The sequence below is a fragment of the Meriones unguiculatus genome, chromosome 3 (genome assembly GCF_030254825.1).
Source record: "Meriones unguiculatus strain TT.TT164.6M chromosome 3, Bangor_MerUng_6.1, whole genome shotgun sequence".
NCBI classification, from domain to species: domain Eukaryota; kingdom Metazoa; phylum Chordata; class Mammalia; order Rodentia; family Muridae; genus Meriones; species Meriones unguiculatus.
The window spans coordinates 125025016-125046278 of NC_083351.1; the positions used below are offsets into that span (position 1 = coordinate 125025016).

General features: G+C 40.5%; 1 protein-coding gene across 5 annotated transcripts in view; it reads right to left on the minus strand.

Moving 5' to 3' along the window:
- Nucleotides 1-1192: 1192 nt before the first annotated feature.
- Cplane1 (ciliogenesis and planar polarity effector complex subunit 1) overlaps nt 1193-21263 on the minus strand; it is an 82536-nt gene continuing 62465 nt past the window's right edge. For all 5 annotated transcript variants that reach the window (XM_060380494.1, XM_060380496.1, XM_060380495.1 and 2 more), the window contains 11 exons: nt 20781-21130; nt 19080-19167; nt 16629-16793; nt 12606-12636; nt 10860-10991; nt 9489-9654; nt 7723-7781; nt 7027-7194; nt 5928-6052; nt 2681-2859; nt 1193-1728 (listed from right to left, as the gene is read on the minus strand). In XM_060380494.1, the coding sequence (XP_060236477.1) occupies nt 1552-1728; nt 2681-2859; nt 5928-6052; nt 7027-7194; nt 7723-7781; nt 9489-9654; nt 10860-10991; nt 12606-12636; nt 16629-16793; nt 19080-19167; nt 20781-21130 (1640 nt within the window). In that variant the 3' untranslated portion in view covers nt 1193-1551. The remainder of the gene's footprint in view (nt 1729-2680; nt 2860-5927; nt 6053-7026; nt 7195-7722; nt 7782-9488; nt 9655-10859; nt 10992-12605; nt 12637-16628; nt 16794-19079; nt 19168-20780; nt 21131-21263) is intronic.

Sequence of the window (21263 nt, forward strand, 5' to 3'; positions counted from 1 at the left end):
GATAGGATGAGAATAAAGTAAAGGCAGAGGAAGAAGGGGTTTATATGAAATGTGATTGAAGAGTGGAAAGAAACCACAGCCCAAGACCTAACTGAGCAACATGCAAACAAAAGCAGACTGTCATAATACATGCCAGGGCGGTAAATAAGTAATGAAGTAAACTGCTCGCCTACCTGTGCTGACCTGAGAGCTAGAGTCCTCAGATCCCCTGGCACCACAGGAAAAAGAAAAAAAAAAGGGTAGAGGAACAACAAAAAAATTTTAGTGTTCCTTGGTGCTGGGGATCACAGCCAAGGCCTTGCAACACAGTAGGCAGATACTATATCCTCAGCCCTACGATACAGATTATAAGAACTGGTCACACTGGGTGGTGGTGGTGCATGCATTTAATCCCAGTACTTGGGAGGTGGAGGCAGGTAAGTCTCTGTGAGTTCAAGGCCAGCCTCAATCCCAGGACAGCCAGGGCTACACAAAGAAACCCTGTCTCAGGGGTGGTGGTAGTGGGGGTGGGGGAGCAGGGAGAATAAACTGGTTGCATGTACCTTTAAGAAACCGTGAGAATAAAATTATTTGATTCTGTACCTCTCGCCATTGTTAAATGATGCTTTGCTTTGGTTGAAGAAGACAGCAAATATCTTACATCTTAGTGTCAGGGGTTGAGATAATCCAGTCTTTTCATATAATAGGGCTCAAACTGGGGTTTTAGTCATTTCTCAGAAAATGATCTCCAAAATTAGTAAGCCTCAGCCCTGGGATTTTTACAAGGTTAAGCTGATCGCTGTAGGCCAGTGAGGTGGCTCTGCAGGTAAAAGGTGTTTGCTACCAAGCCTGACTCAAAATCAAGGCCTTGGGACCCACAAGGCACAGAGAACTAACTCCTACAAGTTTCTGTGACCACCTCGCATGGGCTGTGGTGTGCACACACACAAACTAACAGTTAGCCTGTTGACTAACCAGGATTTTCATGCCCTCTCCATCCATGTCCCCTCTTCCCCTGCAACATACCAGGCCAGAGCACAAGACAAAGATCTGGCCTGGATGGAAGTTACTCCTTGGCCAGACCCTGCTCAGCTCAACTGCAGATTTTTAAACTAAGTTTTGAAGAGCAGACTTGAGTTTCTCCTCAGTGACAGGAAGTCCCCGTCAGGTCCACATTATAAGGAGTTTCTGGAAGCACAGAGGATAGTAAAGGAGGAAGCAGATATAAGTTTTTGGGCTTTTTTTTTTTTTTTATTCAAAGTAATTTAAATATTCTGAAAACCTGGTTTGACATGTGTGTATTGTTTAAATTATATTTAAAAATGAATCATATGCAAAAACATAATACTTTTCTCTAGCTAAACAACCTTTCCCCATAAAGGCAATATTACTGAAACATTTCTTTTCCGTCTTGGAATGGTTAATTTTAACCCAAAGATCCCTATAGCTTCAAAATGTAAATTCTCATTATTTCTTTGAGTGTTTCACAGACTTAGACCGACAAAATTCTCAAGACCACATCAGTGAGACGCTGGCCAGTTCCTGGATAGCAAAGAGAACACTATGAAGGTACTAGGAGTCCAAGGCCCAGTGGACAGAAGGGTTTTTCTCCTCTACGCTGGCCACCATGTCTTCAACGGCTTTCCAGTCAAGTTTGCTGAGGATGCTGCCAGTGCTCTCAGACACGCTGTCCATGCCACTCACCAAAAAAGAGGGCTCAGGCTCTTCCTCTTCAGCTGGTGACATCTCCTGTGCAATTGGAAAAACAGCTGTGGTCATCAAAGAGGTACAGGGGATGTGGGAACCTGGGTGGTAGTTGCCAAGCAGATCTGCACGCAGACACAGCTGTGGGCATCAGATCTGATGAGCAGTCAGGATGGGTTTTGGTACCTGTAGTACAGTAATCTGTTCTTTGTACTTAACTAAGTTGAGAATTCTGACAACCAAATACTAGATTACTAGGCTGAATATCTGAAACCCTAGGAACTGGGCATAGTAGGCGTGCTTCTAATTCTAGCACTCTAGAAATGGAGGCAGGAGGCTCAAAAGTTCAAGGTAGTGTCAAGTTTCCATCATGTTTGAAGCTAGTCTGGACTTCTCAGAGGGGATGGGGGTAGTACACCAGGGCTAGAGACAGCCCAACAGGAAGACTGCTTGCTGCTCAAGTGTGAGGCTGCGTTTAGATCCAGTACCCGTGGAGAAAGACTGTAAGTGGCTGTATGTACTTTTAACTCCAGCAGAGACAGGATGGCCATGGGGTGACTTCCTGGCCAATAGGCCAGAAAAAGTGAGCTCCAGATTCAGTAAAAAACTGTCTCAAGGGAACAGAGGAGCGGTATGTGCATGGACACCACACGTATGCAAGCACACACACTCAGATGCACACATAACTAAGAACAAACAGAAAGGTGGGAGTATCCAACATAGGGGGAAGATTAAAAGACTCCATGAAATAGTGCAGTCAGATACACAGAAGGTCTAGAAATCAGATAAGACAACAGAGGAACCAGGATACTTATTTTGGGAGAGGAAGGAAGGTACTAGAAAATGTTGAAAATTTATCATTGAGTTCAAAGAAAAACAAAACCCACCAGAGGATACAAAACTGTCTCAAACAAAACATACATACACACAAAGAAAAAAAAGAGAATTTCAAAATGACCTAAGAAATGATTATTTTCAATCTTACAAGAACACTAACCTGTAGATGGGACCTGGGCCTGTCATGAAGAAGCTGGTGGATTTCTGGAGGCAGCATCCAGGGACTCACCACCATCTCTTCTCTCTCATGCTCTGTGCACACCTGCTTCACTGGAGGAGCTGTCCCAACAGCCCCATGGCTTTTCATGTGCTGCAGGCTCTGACACACAGTACTAGAACCTGTAGAGGGAAAACAACACACATCAGAACTGACTGAGACACTCATTTGTGTATGAACTGTGACCTTACTGCTAAGCTCGCATCTGTTACCAAATTTTCAAGCCATAAGGTTTGGCCAAGGCTAGCTAACTGCAGACTTCCAGCAATATGTGACATGGCCACTGAATTCTCACCATCTCTCTTGATTTGAAAGTAACGGTGACTTCATCTTTAGAGCAAAAACAGCTAGTGAGGAGATCCTGTCTCAAAACAACAACAGGAACCAAAGAAACAAGGAACAAAAGGAAGCAAGAAAGGAAGGGAAGAGAAGAAGAAAGAACAACAACAATAACCACCACCAACATTCGAGGACATGTCTCCAAGACAGAAACAAAGGAAGGTGTGCAGCCAGACCATTCTCTCACGTGCTCAGGATACAGTTGGAGACCACCACCAAGCAATCCCACACCACGTTTGCCACAGTTAACTTGTTATCTAGACACTACAGAAGGCCTTGTTTGGTGAAATAAACACAATTATTGACATCAAGAAAGATGATCTAAATCAGGGCTTCTCGACCTTCCCCACTCTGTGGCACCTTAGTACAGGTCCTCCTGTGTGGTGACCCTACCATAAAATTATTTCGTTGCTACTTCATAACTGTAATTTTGCTACAATTATGAATCATAGTGTAAATATCTGTGTTTCCCAAATGGTCTTAGCTGACCCCTGTGAGAGGGTCACAACTGCCAGGTTGAGAACCACTGAACTAAATGGCCACAGACAGTGAGAAGCTAGCTGTCTTTGACCCTGATTTTACCCCTAATGACTTCTCTGGACCATGCCTTTCTCCAGGATTTATTTGGCCTACCCAATCATGAGATAATATGCATTTCTGTGAAACAGTGTGTAAAATTTTTCACAGTGCAGTTTTCCTACCTCCAGGGTGATCAAAGCTTTTAATTTTTTATGATAAATTTTACATTGATTATGGAGCTATATACACACATAGTAAAATGGTCACTCAGGAAAAAACATACACTACTCATGATAAAATGGGCTAGTACTATGGTGCAATAAAATACCATTTCACCAGGTGACAATTACTCATCCTTTGCTACCCGCTGCGTCTATGGCAAAAGTGGCTGAAGCCACCCATTCAGCAAAACTCCTCAACACATACAAGCTTTATGCTGTACTTCAAATACCCAGCAACTTTATGATAGAGACATTTGAAAAACATTATATGGGTGGAAGAGCTCCTGACATAACATGTCAAAAACAACTTGCAGGAACCAGGTCTCTTCTTCATCTTTACCCAGGCTCCTCGGATTGAATTTAGTTCATGGGCTTTGCAGGAGGTACCTTTATCTGCTAAGCCATCTTGCCAGCAAATGGTTTTAAAAGTAATTTATTAACCTGTCTATTTATTGAGATAGGCTCCCAGTATGTTGCCTAGGCTGATCTTGAACTCCCAGGCTCACGTGTTCCTCTTGCCTTAATCTCTTAAGTAGGTGGGACTTCCATGTATACCTCATCCAGAGGGCTTTGTTATTTATAAATATGTATTACATATTTAGTTTACATATTAGTAAACATAGTTTACATTTTTATACACACATAAAGTACATATATGTATGTACATTTGTCTGTCTGTTGAAACACGGTTTCTCTGTGTGTAGGCGTGGCTGTCTTGAAACTCACTCTGTAGACCAGGCTGACCTAGAACTCACAAAGATCCACCTGCCTAAGGAGTACTGGGACTAAAGGCGTGCATCACCACACCTGGCTTATTATTTATATTTTAGAGACAAGGGTCTCAAGTTGTCCAGCCTGGCCTGAAGCTCACTGTGTAAGTCAAGCATGGCCTTGAACTACCGATCCTTCCATGTTCTATTTCCAAGTGCCAGGACTGAGTGTATGCCTTCATGTCAGGTTTGAAAATCAGGTTTTAATAATATACCTGAAAGCCCAAAGTAGGTAGCAGAATTGGAAGAGTCTAAAACCTAGACCTTCTTTTGAAACAAAATAACAGCTGTCTGACAGGGTATACATCCTGTAATGCCTTCCTGTTAATGGGCACGATGGCATACACCTGTGATCCCAGCACTAGGAGAAGTAGAGGCAGGTGGATCTCTTGAGTTCAAGGCCAGCCTGGCCTACAAAGCAAGTCCAGGCTAGCTAAGGCTACAGAGAAACCCTGTCTCCAAAAAACCAAAAAAATCTGTTAACATATAATTATTTTTTCAGGAAAAAAAGCTAAACAACCATTTTTCACTTAGTTTATTCAAGTATATCATTTGTTCATTTTAAGTAAGGGGCAATACAAGATGAGGAAGAAAGTATAGTATAGTCAAAGATTTAGTCTAACACGGACTGTGAAATGTGTGACTAAGTACTGCCATCTTCATAGCAACTATGCAAGTTAAGCATTAACTTCCATTCATAAATGAGGAAATAACTTTAAAACTTGAACACCTAAAGGATTAAGAATATGGGTGCCTAAACCATGTGCAAATCATGAGTCTATAATCCTAGCTATTTAGAAGGGTGACGAAGTCTTCAAAGACACTCAAGGTGTATGGGAGGATATCAACTAAGGAACAGAGTACAAAAAGCCTGGACTATGGATGAGAAACCAACCATTACAAAGCAGGGAAATTGTGATCTTCCTGTGGCCTGAAGCTGTGGAGAGGGTTTGGAAGTGTTTGTATTGGTGTGTGAGCTGCTGCAGGAGCGGGTTGCGGTGGACCAAAGCACAGAGGGATGACAGCCACAGTCATAATAAAAGGTAACAGCAGAGGCATGAGACGGGACAAATCTAAAGAGGTGTCCAAGACCTTTTCCCTAGCCATCAAGAAGTCACGAGCCCAGCATGGTAGCTCAGGCTGGTAATCGTAGCACTGGGAACAGTAAAGTAGCAGAACTACCATTTCAAACTAATAGAACAAAATCCTGGACTACCTAAATGTTTCTCAATACCATGCTTTCTCTTGGAATCAGTTTCTTTTTACTGTGATTTTTATGGCACTTTAGAGACTACAAGGAACACAGGCAAATCATGAAAAACAAGGGAGTTCAGGTCTTACCTCGAAGCTGAGACAAGCCTCGGGGCTGCCTCAAGGGTTTCCCCTTATGGTGAGCTGTTGATCTGGAAATATGTCTGCCTCTTCCAGGTGCATTTATTGGGAAATTCTGCCCATGTGCATTCTCTCTGAGGTAGAAATCACATGATTATGAAAATTTTAAAATCTCCAAATAACAACAGTGCTTATGCCGCACTGCAGTATAACCTTGCACATAAAACATTACTCTTTGTATGTCAACACTCAAGTATTATGATTTTCCAAAGAAAATTTTAGTAACATCTACCCACTTCTATTGAAGAAAATGTTGATATTGTGAATAAGAACTATATGAATCACTAACATCTGTATGTTTCTGGGCCGCATGTAAGAACATTTACATCTGGGCCATTAGCAGCATTCTTCACTTTAACTCTTGCCTAAGGGATTCTTATCTAAAGCCACTGCAGATGGTTAATGTAAGTGAACTGCAATAACACCTGCAGCTATATGAGCCTAACTGGACAGGGTGGGAGAAAGATGTGTTGATGGTGAGGGAGGGCTGAATGAAAACAGCAGGTGGAGGGGGGAGGGATTAAGAGGCAAATTTACAGAAGCAAATCTTCATAGAAACTAAAGAAATGACTGATATAAAATGTCCTGTTTCACATATTGGAAAATGCTTTGTTGTAGCTTATTTAGAAATTTAATACATTAATAAATTTTTGTCTTTTCCTTGGTAATTCTATCCATTTGTAAGACTTTATAATTATGGAGCTAATCTCCAGTTGGCATATGTGAAGATACACCAAACTTGTCACACAAAAGTGCTATGTACATTTGGGGTTGGGGGTGCAGCTTAGTGGGTAGCGTGTGTGTTTTACAAGTATAAAGCTCTGTGTTTAATACCCGGCACTGCATAAACAGGGTGTGTAATCCTAGCCATTGGGAGGGAGGTAGAGACAGGAGGATCAGATGTTCAAAGTCATCACTGACTACACCTCAATTTCAAGGCCAACCTGGGATACAGGAGACCCTGTCTCAAAACAAACCTCAGTGCTATATTGTTTATGGATCCTGAAATTATTTTGCTAAGTGATAGGCCAAACTTTGTCTTATTTACCTTCTTGGAGAAGCGCGATGTCGCTGTCTGCAATGCTGAGCAGTGTGTGGTCTGCTAGGAAAGGGCTTCTCTGCAGGTGCTGCTAGCTGTACCGAGTCAGAGAGCAGTTCATTCATCAGACAGTATGCTTCTGAGATCCGCTGACTATAGTGGTTAGACAGCAGCAACCTGTAGATAGGAGCTAATGTCATTCTCTTAGTCACTTTCCTGTCCATTTGTAGAGGGAGCACATGCTTTACAAATCCTCTGGCACATCACATTTCTCAATCACTGGACAGCACAGTGTATTCTATTACTATGTCCATTAGAGAGAGCTGTCATGGCACACACTTTATGAACTCTGTATCTGGGAGCCTGAAACAGGAAGATGGCTACTTTGAGGCCAGCCTTTGGCATATAATGACACCCTGGTTCAAAGAACCAAAATGATGATGATAACAAAATAAATGTGCTAGTACATTTTTTTTGGCTTTTGAGGTATTTCAGACACACACAGATTGGGTATAGGAGGGCAGCAGAAATAAAAGTCACACAAACTGAAGAGTAATTAATTCAAGTAATATTTAGAAGCACATTCCTAAGCATCTTTTCTTAAAATGCTATCTCTCATTCTATTTATTAACAGAAAACTATGATGTGATTCCAAGGCTCAAGCAAGTAAGAGAGCATGTTTGAGGGCACGGCTTCTGGACTTACCTATCCTTCTCATGTTTCATCTTTTGTCTTTGCCTGATCTGCCTTGAAGTCATATAAAACTGCATAGGAAACATCCAGTTAGTTCATTATTGCTCAGTCCAAACAATTAAGGGACTAGACATTATTTTGGTATTTACAAAGGTGCAAAAAGAACTGTCATATTTGAGAAAGTTTTCCTCTTAGTGTAAAATGTAATCTTATATTAAAACACCATGAAACTAGCACTTAGATGGCTGAGGCAGGAAGATCCTGAATTGAATGTTATCCTGGACTAAACAGAGACCTTATTTCTAAAACCTAGAGCAATGAGTTCATTATTATTTATTTTCAAAATTCATTAGGGCTAGCAAGATGGCTTAGCAAGTAAAGACCCAAGTTTGATTTCTGACCTATATGATAGAAAGAGAAAACTGACTCTCAGAAGTTGTCCTTATACTGAATGTGATGCTAAACCCATCTTTAAGTCGGAGGGAGAAAATCTACATCTACACACACACATATATCCCTATACACATCAAGATTCTGATTACATACGTGAATAGACTTAAAAGTTTCAATTGTGTCTGCAAAGGTCATTAACAAAGAGTTACGTAGGGTGGAGATGGCTTAGCGATTAAGAGCATTGACTGCTCCTCTAGAAAATCCAGGTTCCCACATGACAGCTTTCAACCATCAATAACTCCAATGTCCTCTCTTCTGGCCTCAAATAGGTACCGGGTAGGCACATGATACACAGACATATATGGAGACAAATGGTCACTCACATAAAATAATTTTTAAAAGTGTCACATTAGCAGCAGGCTTTCCCCCAGAGTCAAGTAAGTGAAATACACACTTCCCACACACACACTTCTGCATTTTACTATATGTATCTATGTGTAAATATTTACATACCATGTTATGTGTATGGAGATCAGAAGATAATTTGTGGGAATCAACATTAAACACTTGGCTAGTCAGAGCCCGTAAGTTTGAGGCCAGCTTGGTCTACAGAGTTCTAGGCCAGTAAGGGACCATGTCACCAAAAATAAAAATAAAAATAAAGTATTCTTTGTAGATCACTTACATATACGTATGACGTATATGTGTTTGTGTGAATGGGCACACTGAGTGTAGGTGCCCAAGGAGTACCCTGGAGCTGAGTTACAGGCGCTCGTGATCTACCTGACATGGGTGCTGACAACCAAATGTTGAGTTCTCTGCAAGAGCAGTCCTTGCATTGATCACTGAGCCATTTCTCCAGCCCCAAAAACTAAATTTCAAGAATGGTTTTAATATGAACATGGCTGGTTCAGCTACCAATGAGCCCCACTGAAAATGAAAGAAGCCACCCATTCAACCTCCTTGTTTGTTTAAAATGACAGAGCCTTAATTAACCTGATAGAGAAATATTTGTGTTTGTTTGTTTGTTTGTTTAGGGTTTTTCGAGACAGAGTTTCTCTGTGTTGCCCTTGCTGTCCTGGACATCCTTTGTAGACCAGGCTGGCCTCCAACTCACAGAGATCTGCCTGCCTCTGCCTCTCTGAGTGCTGGGATTATAGGTGTGCACCACTGTACCCAGCTAGAAAAAATATATTTAAAATCATTAAATATAACACAGTTTGCACAATATCCTAACATGTTTTGCTCAGAAAACTGATTAACATTTTCCTGACTATGTGCTCAATAAAAAAGCATCCAAATTACATTATTCTTTTTCCTGACTATTTGCCAGAAAAAAAAAAAATCCCAGTGAGAACTCCTTTCCTGGGATACTACAGACTTACTGGGCTGCTTCTGGGGCAGAAAGGATCACGTTCCTGGCCCCTCTTTTCGGCCAGCTGATTTAAGTACTCTGCCATTCTCTCTTTTCGTTTTCTTTTCATCCAGATTTTGATCTCTTTTTTCTCCTTTTCAGTTCTTTGGGGGCATCTGCCAGAAGGATGCTGAATTCTGAAAAATAAGCAAGGATCATTGGCTCTTCAATGAACTGCAGAAGAAAAATGTCAAATACTCTTGCTCTGGAAGAATACTGTAACACTTTGAAGGGCACCAAACCTTATGCTCTTTAGTCAACCATCTCTGATCATGCAGAGGAGGCAAGTTTGGCTCACAACACCTAGGTCAAGTGACTCACAACCATCTACAACTCAATCCCCAGGGGCACCTATGTGCACATGTCCCACCCCCTGACACACACATAATTTTTAATTTTAAGTACTTTTTTGTGTTCTATTTTCGGGTACCATCTTTTTTGAGTTTGATTGTAATGCACTGCACTTTCAATAAGTTAATAATGGGATTGAATGCAGAAATCCAGTTCTCCTGAATCAGGGCTGGAGAGATGACTTCAGTGGTTAAGAGCACTGACTGCCCTTCCAGAGGACCCAAGTTCAATTCCTGGTCCTCACTTGACAGCTCACAACTGTCTGTAATACCTGTTCCAAGGGCTCCAAAATCCTCATAGACATACATCCATGTAAAACACTAATGTACACAAAATAAGAGAAAATTTTAAAAAATCTACTCAATCTTTAAGTTAAATTCTACTTTGTGACAGTCTCTCTCTATAGCCCAGGTTGGCCTCAAACCTGACACCCTCCTGCTTCCACCTCCCTGGTATCTTATGCCACCACACCTGATAGGCTTACATATTTTCAATAAGCAAGCCTGGAAATACATATATAATTAAGGAAAGCATGAATGGGACAGTCAGCCTTGATTCCATCTAGAGAAGAATGCGAGGAAAATGACCTCTTATGTTCCACAGAAATGCTATTATCAATGCACCTAAGGGTTAGTATTTACAATAAAGGAAACAGAACTCATTGCATATTTAGTGCAGAATGTCCAGGTGAAAGCTCCCATAACACAGATGTACAGAGTTAAATAGTGAGTATGCTGTTACACAAGAGAGTGACACATACAAATCACAAAAGCACTTTATGAGGAACATTGATTTTGAGCCTCAAATCTGTTTCATAAAACTAAAAAAAATCTAGCAAATTTAAGTATTCTTGAACCAGCATTGTTTTAAGTAGATTAAGAGTCTACACATAACATGCACGCACGCACACATTCAGAGACATACACAGACATATATAAACACACAAGATCTATGGTCCCATGCTTAGCACATATGCACTTTCATTGATTACCTGCATATATTTCGAGCTTGATATTCTGTTAAGCCAAGCTCTTTGCTGGAAACTCCACTGTTAGTTATAAGGTCATCAATGATGTCAGCAATATCAGTCAATCCAGTTACCTGGAGTTGATCTTCTGAAACACTTGGAAATATAATTTCAAGAAAATAAGTTTGGGGCTGGAGAGATGGCTCAGCAGTTAAGAGCACTGTCTGCTCTTCCAAACATACTGAGATCAATTCCTAGCAACCACATGGTGGCTCATAACCATCTATCATGAGATCTGGTACCCTCTTCTGGTTTGTAGGCATACATGCAAGCAGAGTACTATATACATAATAAATAAATCTTAAAAAAAAAAGAATATAAGTTTGTATCTGTGACTTAACCACAGAAATGAGTATGTAACACTGTATTCCTAGAGCACAAATGAGGAACAGATATCCATTTTTAATTTTATTTTCAATAAAATTATTTTACAATGATTTCATTGATGCTCTCTGAAAATGAGCTCTACTTCCAGATGAAGAATTTTTCACAGTTCATCTGAAATAGCTCCAGACTTTTAAGAAAGCAGCAAAATGGGCTGCAGAAATGGCTCAGTGGTTAGGGCACTCACTGTTCCAAATGCAGGTTCCAGGGATGCAAGGCCTGTGGCCTCTGTGGGCACCTGCACTCATGGCATATACCCACAAAAACACACTGAACAACAACAACACAGTAACAGAACTTGGGCTGGAAAGATGGCTCCACAGTTAAGAGCACTGGCTGGGTTCAAGTCCCAGCATACGCATGGTGGCTCACAACCCACTAGAACTCCAAGCCCAGGATCTGATGGCTCTTTCTGGCTTCCATGAGCACATGGCACTCACCTGGGACATAGACAAACATGTAGGCAAAACATTCATACATATAAAAAAAAATTTTAAGTAGCAAAACTCTAATATACCCTTATTCAGTTTATTCAATTACCTGACATAATCTTCATTATATATCAAAATTGGGGATTGACCTATCATTAATTTATAGATTATGTTCATAGTTTTCTAATCATTCCACTAATGTCCTTTTTCCATCCAGAGTCCACTTTGATATTGGTATAGTTGTCTTGACATCTGTCCTCTCAAATCTAAAACAATTTCTACCTTTGTATTTTCATGACCTTGATGCTTTTGAGAAATCTTAGCAGATCATTTTATAAAACATTCCTTGGAGGCCTAGAGAGATGGCTCAGAGGTTAAGAGCACTGGTTGTTCTTGCAGAGGTCCTGAGTTCAATTCCTAGCAACCACATGTTGGCTCAAAACCATCTATAATGAGATCTGGTGCCTTCTGACCTGCTGACACACATGCAGGCAGAATACTGTAGACATAATAAATAAATAAATAACATTCTTTGGTATGCCTCCATTCTGTTGATGGTCAAGCCATGCTGTCTTTGGGCAAGAAGAGCATAATAGTGATGCTATCCTCATAGAAGGTCACATGGCATTGCTATGTCTCATTATAAGGAATTATGGATTGTAGCTGTTGTAGCTTAAACACAAAAATAAAAAAATGTAAAAAAAAATGTAATCAGTATAGTCTACTTACTTGTATTAGAACAGCAAAGAAATACAATGTTAACATCCCCCAGTTCCCTGTAGTATTTCTTTAAACTACAAAACATGTAATATACAAGTTCACACCATAAAAGCAGCAAAATTTCCATAACAAATATTAACATACAAATTTAAAATAGTGAACTCTTAAGATTTACCTTTCAAATAATTCACTGCTGTTATTCACACCTTAGAAAAAGAAACATTATTGTTAATACAATGATGAAAGTCAATGATCAGAATATACTATATAAAAATTTTTTCAACAAAAAATATTTTCAAAACTTGGACAAGCCGGGCATGGTGGTGCGTGCCTGTAACCCCAGCACTTGGGAGGCAGAAGCAGGTGGATCTCTGAGTTTGAGACCATCCTGAGCTATAAAGGGGGTCCAGGACAGCCAATTCTACACAGAGAAACCCTGTCTCAAATAACAACAACAACACAAACAAAACAAAACAAAACAAAGCCCCAAAACCAAACACACACACATAAAAACAAACAAAGCCCCACAAAAACACAAATGCTGCCACGTAGGGCACATTTTTGCATGTTGTGATGTGTGTATAGGCACATGCACGTATGTGTGCATGTGTGGCGGGAAGAGGTCAACATCAAGTGCCTTCTATCATCTCCACCTTACTTTCTTAAGTTTTCATTTTTCTTCACAACTTTTTCATTATATATCCCGATTGAAGCCTCCTCCCTCAGCTCCCCCAGTCTCACCCTCCCTCCCTCTTCCCGTTCCCCTAGTCCACTGAAAGGGGGAGTTCTCCACTATTGCCATCTGCCCATAGCTTTTTAAGTCTCATCAGGACTGCCTGGATCCTCTTCCTCCATGGCCTGCCAAGGCTGCATCATTAGGGGCGAGTGATCAGAGAGCAGTCAACTGAGTTCATAATAGAGGCAGCCCTTGATCTCCTCACTCAGAGATCCACATGGAGACTGAGCTGCCAATCAGCCACATCTGAGCAGATCCACCTTACTTTTTGAGACAAGGTTTCTTACTGAAGCTGAAGCTGGGTGATTTGACTACAGATAGCCAGCAAGCCCCAGGAATCCTCTCATTCCTGCTGTCCAGCCCAGCTGAGCCCAGCTTTTTATGTACGCACTACAGAGCCAAACTAGCATGCTTGCAAAGCAAGCAAGCCTTATACGAATAGAGCCATTTCCCCATTCCCATGGTCAATTCTTTTTTAACTTCAATTTTAATCAGATTTTAAAAGTATGTAACCAGAATGAAATCAGGTTTTAAATCTCTAAACTACCGTGTGTATGTGTGTGTTCCCTTATATATACTACATGGCAGTAATTACTACCTACATTTTTTAGAGATTATTTTTGTTTTATGTGTATGAATATTTTGCCTGCATATATGTAAGTGCGCTATGTATGCCTGGTGCCCATGGAGGCCGGAAGGCGACATCAGACAGGCAGGAACTAGACTTACAGGCAGTTGTAAACCATCATGAGTGCTAGGAATAGGAGCCCAAGGTCCTTTGCAAAGAGCTGCAAATGCTCTTCATCACTGAGCCATTTCTCCAGCCCCTATTATCTACATTTTAAGATTACATTTTTTCTGTCTCAAATACTATGTAGAATACACCAGGAAATAAACTCTTCTTTGTTTAGTACATTCACAGAATAATGGAGAACATGCCTGACAACCTGAAAGTAGTGTGCTCTGGAAACAAACAATTTTAATCCAGAAGCAATGTTCTTGAAAGAACAAAGCCCAGAGAATTATTTTTGAGACTTTTCCAACATTAATTATGTATCTTTCAGCAAAGCATCTATATGTGTGACTCTTTCAGACAATCAAGTTACTAAAGGAAGAATGTTCTAACATTTCTTTAAAATTTTAAGATTTTATTATATTGGTCTAAATTATCTCTAAAACATATATAAGCATATGTGTCAACATAGAATAATTTTGGTTTTCTTATGCATATATTATTTGATTTCTTAATCCCCGTACTGGTCCCAGACTTTCTGTGTACAGAGGAAGACGTGAACTTCTGACTGCCTGCATATATCTCCTGTGTGTGCTGGGATCACTGCTGTGCACTGCCGCAGCTGGGTTACACGTGGCTGATGCTGGAGCCTTGGGCATGCCAGGCTAAGCACTCTACCAACTAAACTACATTCCATTCCCATCCCCTTAATGTGAGGACTGATCTTTCTGCTTATAGCCTGGGCAAATGTGAATTTCTTTTTTTGAGTCAGGGTTTCTCTATGTAGCCTTGGGTAGCCTGGGACTCACTATGTAGACCAGACTGGCCTTGAACTCAGTGATCCACCTGCTCCCAAGCTCTTGAGATTAAAGGTGTCTGTCAGCATGCTCAGCAAGTGTGAATTCAATAGCAAGTAATAGAAGGGAAAGTGAAATGCTTTGCATAAATCTAAGATGAGGTCAACAGGAAAAATACCTTGCTTATTTTACTTATTTTCTCAAAGGATAAAAAGATATAACTGAAAGATTGGTTGTGTTAAAGAGACATCTTTTAAGCTGAGCATAGTGGCTCATATCTTTGGTCCCAGCATTTGTGAGGCAGATTCGGGTGCAATTCAATGAGTTGAAGGCCAGACTGGTCTATGGATTAAGTTCTGGCTGCAGACTTACTGCTCAAACAGTACCTCTAAACCTGAACACAGTTTGAAAGGTGACCAGTAAGAAAAGTAGTAGATGATGGCTTTTATCAGAGCGAAGAAAAGTGTTATATTTAAAGACCATTCCCTGTCCCTCCTCCCCCCAGACAGGGTTTCTCTGTGTAGTCCTGGCTGTCCTGGAACACTCTATAGACCAGGTTGGCTTCAAACTCACAGAGATCCACCTGCCTCTATCTCCCAAGTGCTGAGATTCCCAGCTAAGATTGATTTATTTTTATTTTATAGGCAGTGGTGTTTTGCCTGCATGTATGTCTGTATGAGGGTGCCAAATCTCCTGGAACTGAAGCTACAGAAATGAGATGCCATGTAGGTGCTGGGAATTGAAACCAGGTCCTCTAGAAAAGCAGCCAGTGCTCTTAACCACTGAGCCATCTCTCCAGCCCTATAAGGAACACTTTAAAGTAGTTATTCTAACCCTATTTTTGAAATTCTTCCTTTGGGACTACCTTCAAGAAATGATTAAGCGGAATTAGTCAGTGTAATTCTCCATTAACCACAATTCTTCATTTTTAATTCTGCAGTCACACTCAGTCTGCCATCTTCTTCCTGCATAAGCAATGTTTCTGGGAATCGTAGGACTGTTTTTAAATTAAAATCCAATCTCAGTTACCGGGCGAGGTGGCACACATCTTTGATCCCAGCACTCAGGAGGCAGAGGCAGGTGAATCTCTGTGAATTCAAGGCCAGCTTTGTCTCCAAAGTAAATCTAGGACAGCCAAGGCACAGGGAATCGCTGTCTTGGAAAAAAAAAAATCCAACTTCAGTCAATCAGTTATTTTCCATTAACTTTTTTTTAAGAAATGGAAGTTGCAGAAGAGAAAACTCCAAGGTATTCTGACCACAAAAGCAAGTACTACACCTGTCCAAGAGGCTACCCTGAAGGAGATTCCTACTGAAGGCACCAGAATACTTACTTTGTTAAAAAAATAGTGATATGATTTCTTTTCAAGCTTACACGCAGACATTAAATACACTTGTCAATAGATCCAGTTTACAAGAGTTACATAAGAAATACTATACCTAGTATTCATATGACTTATAATAACCATGTTTCTCCACATGAAATCAGTGGCACTGTAACTTTCTAAATCTCAGTCTCAACTCTGGAATGAGAATAATGAAATTCCTCCCTCACAGTCAACCTTAAAAAGGAACCATGTGAAAAACACATGTACAGTAATGTACACAGCAGGGGCTTAAACAAATAACCAATAGTATTCTTACAAACTAAAATTTTAAATCCTAATAATTAGGATTTTTAACTCAATTTTTATAAAAATCAAATATTATAATTGCTATCAATTTAATACTAAAATTTTATAGAGGTATAATACAAGGTTTAAAGTGTATTTATGACATTTTTATGTGAATGGATGTTTAAATCTTTCTTCCCTGAAGTGATTATTATAAAATTACTTCCCAGTCCTTCATGCTAATATCCCTCCCTGGTACAGTTCAGTAAGACATTAATGCGACACGAGAGCATACACAGCTAAGACATGAAGGACAGTACCAGGAGAAGTGATATTCCAGTCCATGGAGGGGCAAGCGGCTGACTCTGCAGAAGGGCATGCGAAGGTTCTCTGGCTAGAACGGTTTTCTGTTACTAACAATTCTGTCTCTGAAGTTTCCTCTGTATCATTTTTGTCTTCCACATCCTCGTGAGTCTGGAAACACACTAATCCAAGGCAGACATATAATTAAGAAAAAACACAAAAGGAAAGTGTAGCACCTTCTTATGAAATACTCATCCTCTAGTAAGTGTATTAGACACTTTCAACACATTCTGAAAGTATAGTGAACTAATTAACAAGAAATATAAAGTTAAAAAAATTACATTTAAGAAAAGATTAGAAACCACAAGAGGAACAGCCAGATTTGAAAACAAAGTTTTAGCTATTGAAAATAGTAACCTAAAATATAGCTAGACAATTGTTTAGACAGATTTGCAGCACAGGGAAAATTCTCATGTTGTATGCTAGTGACTTAGGTAATTGGACTGGAGAATTCGATACTACGATGGAGCAGCTGAGAGTGGCCATTGTCATGGTAAATTCTACCAGAGTGGACGCAGGACTAGCCACAGGATTATCATCATGGATTGCTGCAGCCATGAATCATCTGAAGGAATGGGCAGGCATGGGAGCATTAACAGGCCTTCTGGTGTTGGTCACCTTGGTTTGCCTGTAGTATATATACAAGATTAGAGTCTCACAACAGTGTAATGCAGCCATGACCATTCAGGCCTTTACAGCCATTGAAGCAGGACAGTCTCCCCAAGCATGGTTGGCTACCATAAAAAGCTGAAATGTTACGCTCAGGATGCGAGGCTAAGCACTGCACTCAGGGTCAGCCGCTTTGGACCCAGAGAAGAGCATGTCTGATTGCATGCGGGTTGATGCCCCAGGTCCCGCCTCTGAGAAAAAGGTATTAGACGGGTCTGATGCTCTTTGGGTGGATGACACCTAAATGAACATCAGTACAAAGTCCCAATTTATTTCTAATATCAGAGATCAGACCTCTACTCTTGCCTGATGCGTCTAAAACAAAAAGGGGGAACTGTAGAGAGCTGCGGAATGCTATGCCTTAAAGATGGAGCTGGTTTCCGCCTTCCACCTTCCCGATGGTGAGTGCTCTCTGTCACAAACAATTCCACATTTGGCTAAGGCTGAGGATCTGGCTTGCTTCCATGTATGTGGACCTATCTGCATTGCCCACGTGGCATGCTGAGGTTGGCTACCCAGAGGCTATTTAAAGTGGGCTGGCTTTCCCCAGGGTCAGATGATTGTTCAAGGTTCCTGAATAAACTGCATTGAAAAAAAAAAAAGAAAGAAAGAAAATAGTAACCAACAAAGATGACAGAAAACAGATTTAGTAAATTAGAAGGCAGATTTGATGAAATAATAGTGACTATACCACTGAGTCCTAAAGAGGAAGAAGTCATGAAACAGACACCCACACATCCCAAACACCACCACAATAGAGACTGACAAGATGTCTTAGCAGATGCTAAGACGTCTGCTGCAGAGCCTGAGGACCTCAGTTTGACCTAAAGGACTCGCACAATAGGAGAAGGAAACCAATTCCCTCAAGCTGTCCTCTGCCCTCCAGGTGGGCTCCTAACCCCTAGCATGTAAGCTTAAAAACTAAAGAAATAGAACAAGGTCCAAAATAAACTTAACAGGCATTATTATAACAAGAGTGGGGTAAGGGCAATGGAAGCAATACAAACTTCTCAATGTTAAATCTTCAAAATGGAGAACTTAACTTAGGTTTTAGGATAGAAATTCACACCTAGACATTGTATCAAAAAAGAAAAATGAGTAAGAAGTAAATTTTAAGGCAACAAGAGATTTTAAAACAGCAATTAGACTATCTGCACACAGGCAGTGTAAACTTAACCATTAGAGATGTCAATAAATACTGGGATAATATCTTTCAAATGATGAGGGAAACACTAGAAAATGTGACAATTCTGCAGTCAGCCATACACTATGACCTAAAATCACAGTAAACCTAAAGCTATTTTCAGACACGTCGATAATCTACCACTCACAGACTTGGAAAGAACTAATAATGGGAAGACAGAATATTTAAAGAAACAGATAAAGGATACACACACATGTATGCACATACAGGGAAGCAAAACACCCATGTAACATAACATAAAAATAAAGAAAAAAAGATTAGGGATAGGGTAGGAAACAATGGCTTCAGCTCACAGGTAAAAAATATTTTTTTGTGGGCTGGAGAGATGGCTCAGAGGTTAAGAGCACTGGATGCTCTTTCAGAGGTCCTGAGTCCAATTCCCAGCAACCAAATGGTGGCTCACAACCATCTATAATGAGATCTGGTGTCCTCTTCTGGAGTACAGATTATAAATAATAATTAAATCTTAAAATTAAAAAAAAAAAGTATTTTTTGAAGCCAGACTTCAATGCCAGCCCTGGTACCCAACACAAACCTTCTTCAGAAACGCTAATGGCTTTTGAAGGTAATGATTTTTCAATTACAGGGCCAGGAGACAATTCAACATGATCCACCACTGCAGTCTACAAACAAACACAGAAAAACAATTGCTGAAATGTTATATTTGATAATATCAAAATATCAAACAATTTTAGGTACATTTAAAGCATTTAAAATAATATAGCAAAAATGAAAGAAATAGGATAAAATATAGTATGAGCCAAGTGTTGGGGCTAATGAAAAAGTTTTTTTCTATTTGTAGCCAAACTGATGTGACCCTTTCACAAGGATTAGGAAATGACTTCATATTTCCTAAGTAGGAGAGAAAGTTAGCTACCATTGTACAACATTTTCTACACTCAGATGAGGAAACAACGCCTAGAGAGTGAGCGGTCTCCACGGGCCAGGTCATGGGTTTCAACTTGAGGTGTTAAGCTTCCAAATTAGTACTTGCTCAAGATCTCCTAGTTGCCCCTGCCTCATCCAGGCCCGCAAACTGTTCTGTTAAACTTGGCAAATGAAAGTGTTGGTGTTTGAATTGGAGATGAAGGACGAACGGTAATACATGAGGGGAGGAAGGATGGAGAAAGAAAGAACATTATGGCTATCTGAAAAAATCATAGGGAAACATTTATAAACGTAAGAATACATATATAAGCTGGGTGGTGGTGGCGCATGCCTTTAACCCCAGGACTTGGGAGGCAGGGGCAGGTAGATCTCTTTGAGTTTAAGAACAGCATGGTCTACAAAACAAGTTCCAAGATGGCCCAGGCTACACAGAGAAACCTTTGAGAAGAAAATGACACTCCACTAAAGGTAGTGTTTTCAAATTGTGTATTTCTTTGCCTGACAAGGAGCACAGGCTCCCTACTTAAAAGTTTATGGCATTTGTCCTCAGCTGGGGGACACTTGGCAGGGTTGGGAAGCATCACCCGTTGTTATTACGGGGGTTGTGCTGTTGGAACCTAGTGAAGACCGTGATGCTGCCAATTATGCTGCAATGCATCAGAATTCAGAACTACCCGGAGCTGGGAGTGTAGCTTACCGGTAGAGCACCTGCCTAATGTGTGAAAGATCCCAGACCCACAGAAGAAAGTAAAAAAATAATTATCTAGGCCAGTGGTTCGAAACCTTCCTAATGCTGCAACTCTTTAATACAGTACTTCATGTTGTGGTGACCCAACCATAAAATTATTTTCTTCTAAAAATTTATTTATTTTTATTTTATGTGCATTGGTGTTTTGCACGAATGTATGTCTGTGAGGGTGTTGGGATTTCCTGGAACTGGAGTTACAGACAGTTGTGAGCTGCCATGTGGGAGCTGGGAATTGAACCCAGAGCCTCTGGAAGAGCAGCCAATGCGCTTAACTGCTAAGCCATCTCTCCAGTCCTAATAAAATTATTTTTGTTGCTACTTCATAACTGTAACTTTCCTGTTATGAATTGCAATGTAAATATCTGTGTTTTCTGATCTTAGGTGACCTGACCCCCAAAAAGATCCATGACCCACAGGTTGAGAACTGCTGATCTAGCCTGTCAACAATGCTGAGGTTAAAATTCTAGCTTATTTCCTATTATTTAATAGTCAGATGTCTAAAATTATATCATACTAATCATACTATATACTTAATAATTCGATTGCAGCCGTCACTACAGGTTCCCATACATACAAGCCCACCAGAAACTAAGAAAATACCTTTCCCCATTGTAGATTTAGCACTTCTGGGGCAGGGAAGTCCTGCTCTATATTCTCTGCAATGGTCTGCACTGCTAACAGCTGCTCATCCATCTCCTGGAGCTTAGCAGTAAGATGTTCTAGCTTTTGAGCACCAGAACTCCGTGTGGGGCACGCGGCAGGGCTCGGAGTGGGGCACGCGGCAGGGCTCGCAGTGGGGCACGCGGCAGGGCTCGCAGTGGGGCACGCGGCAGGGCTCAGAGTAGGGCACGTGGCAGGGACATCCTGTAGCAGGGTCCAAAGCAGAGACTGTTCCACAGGCTCTAATTCTGTGTTCTGTTCCTTGAACTGGAAGTTTTGTTCTAGCAGATCTAAACATCAAACAGAGATCAACATCAATTTTACTTATAGTATGGACAATCTCATTTTAAGCCAATATACTTTCCAAATCTGTTTTATTAAGAAACTTATACATTCATTTCAGTTTCTAGTCTGCTGACATGT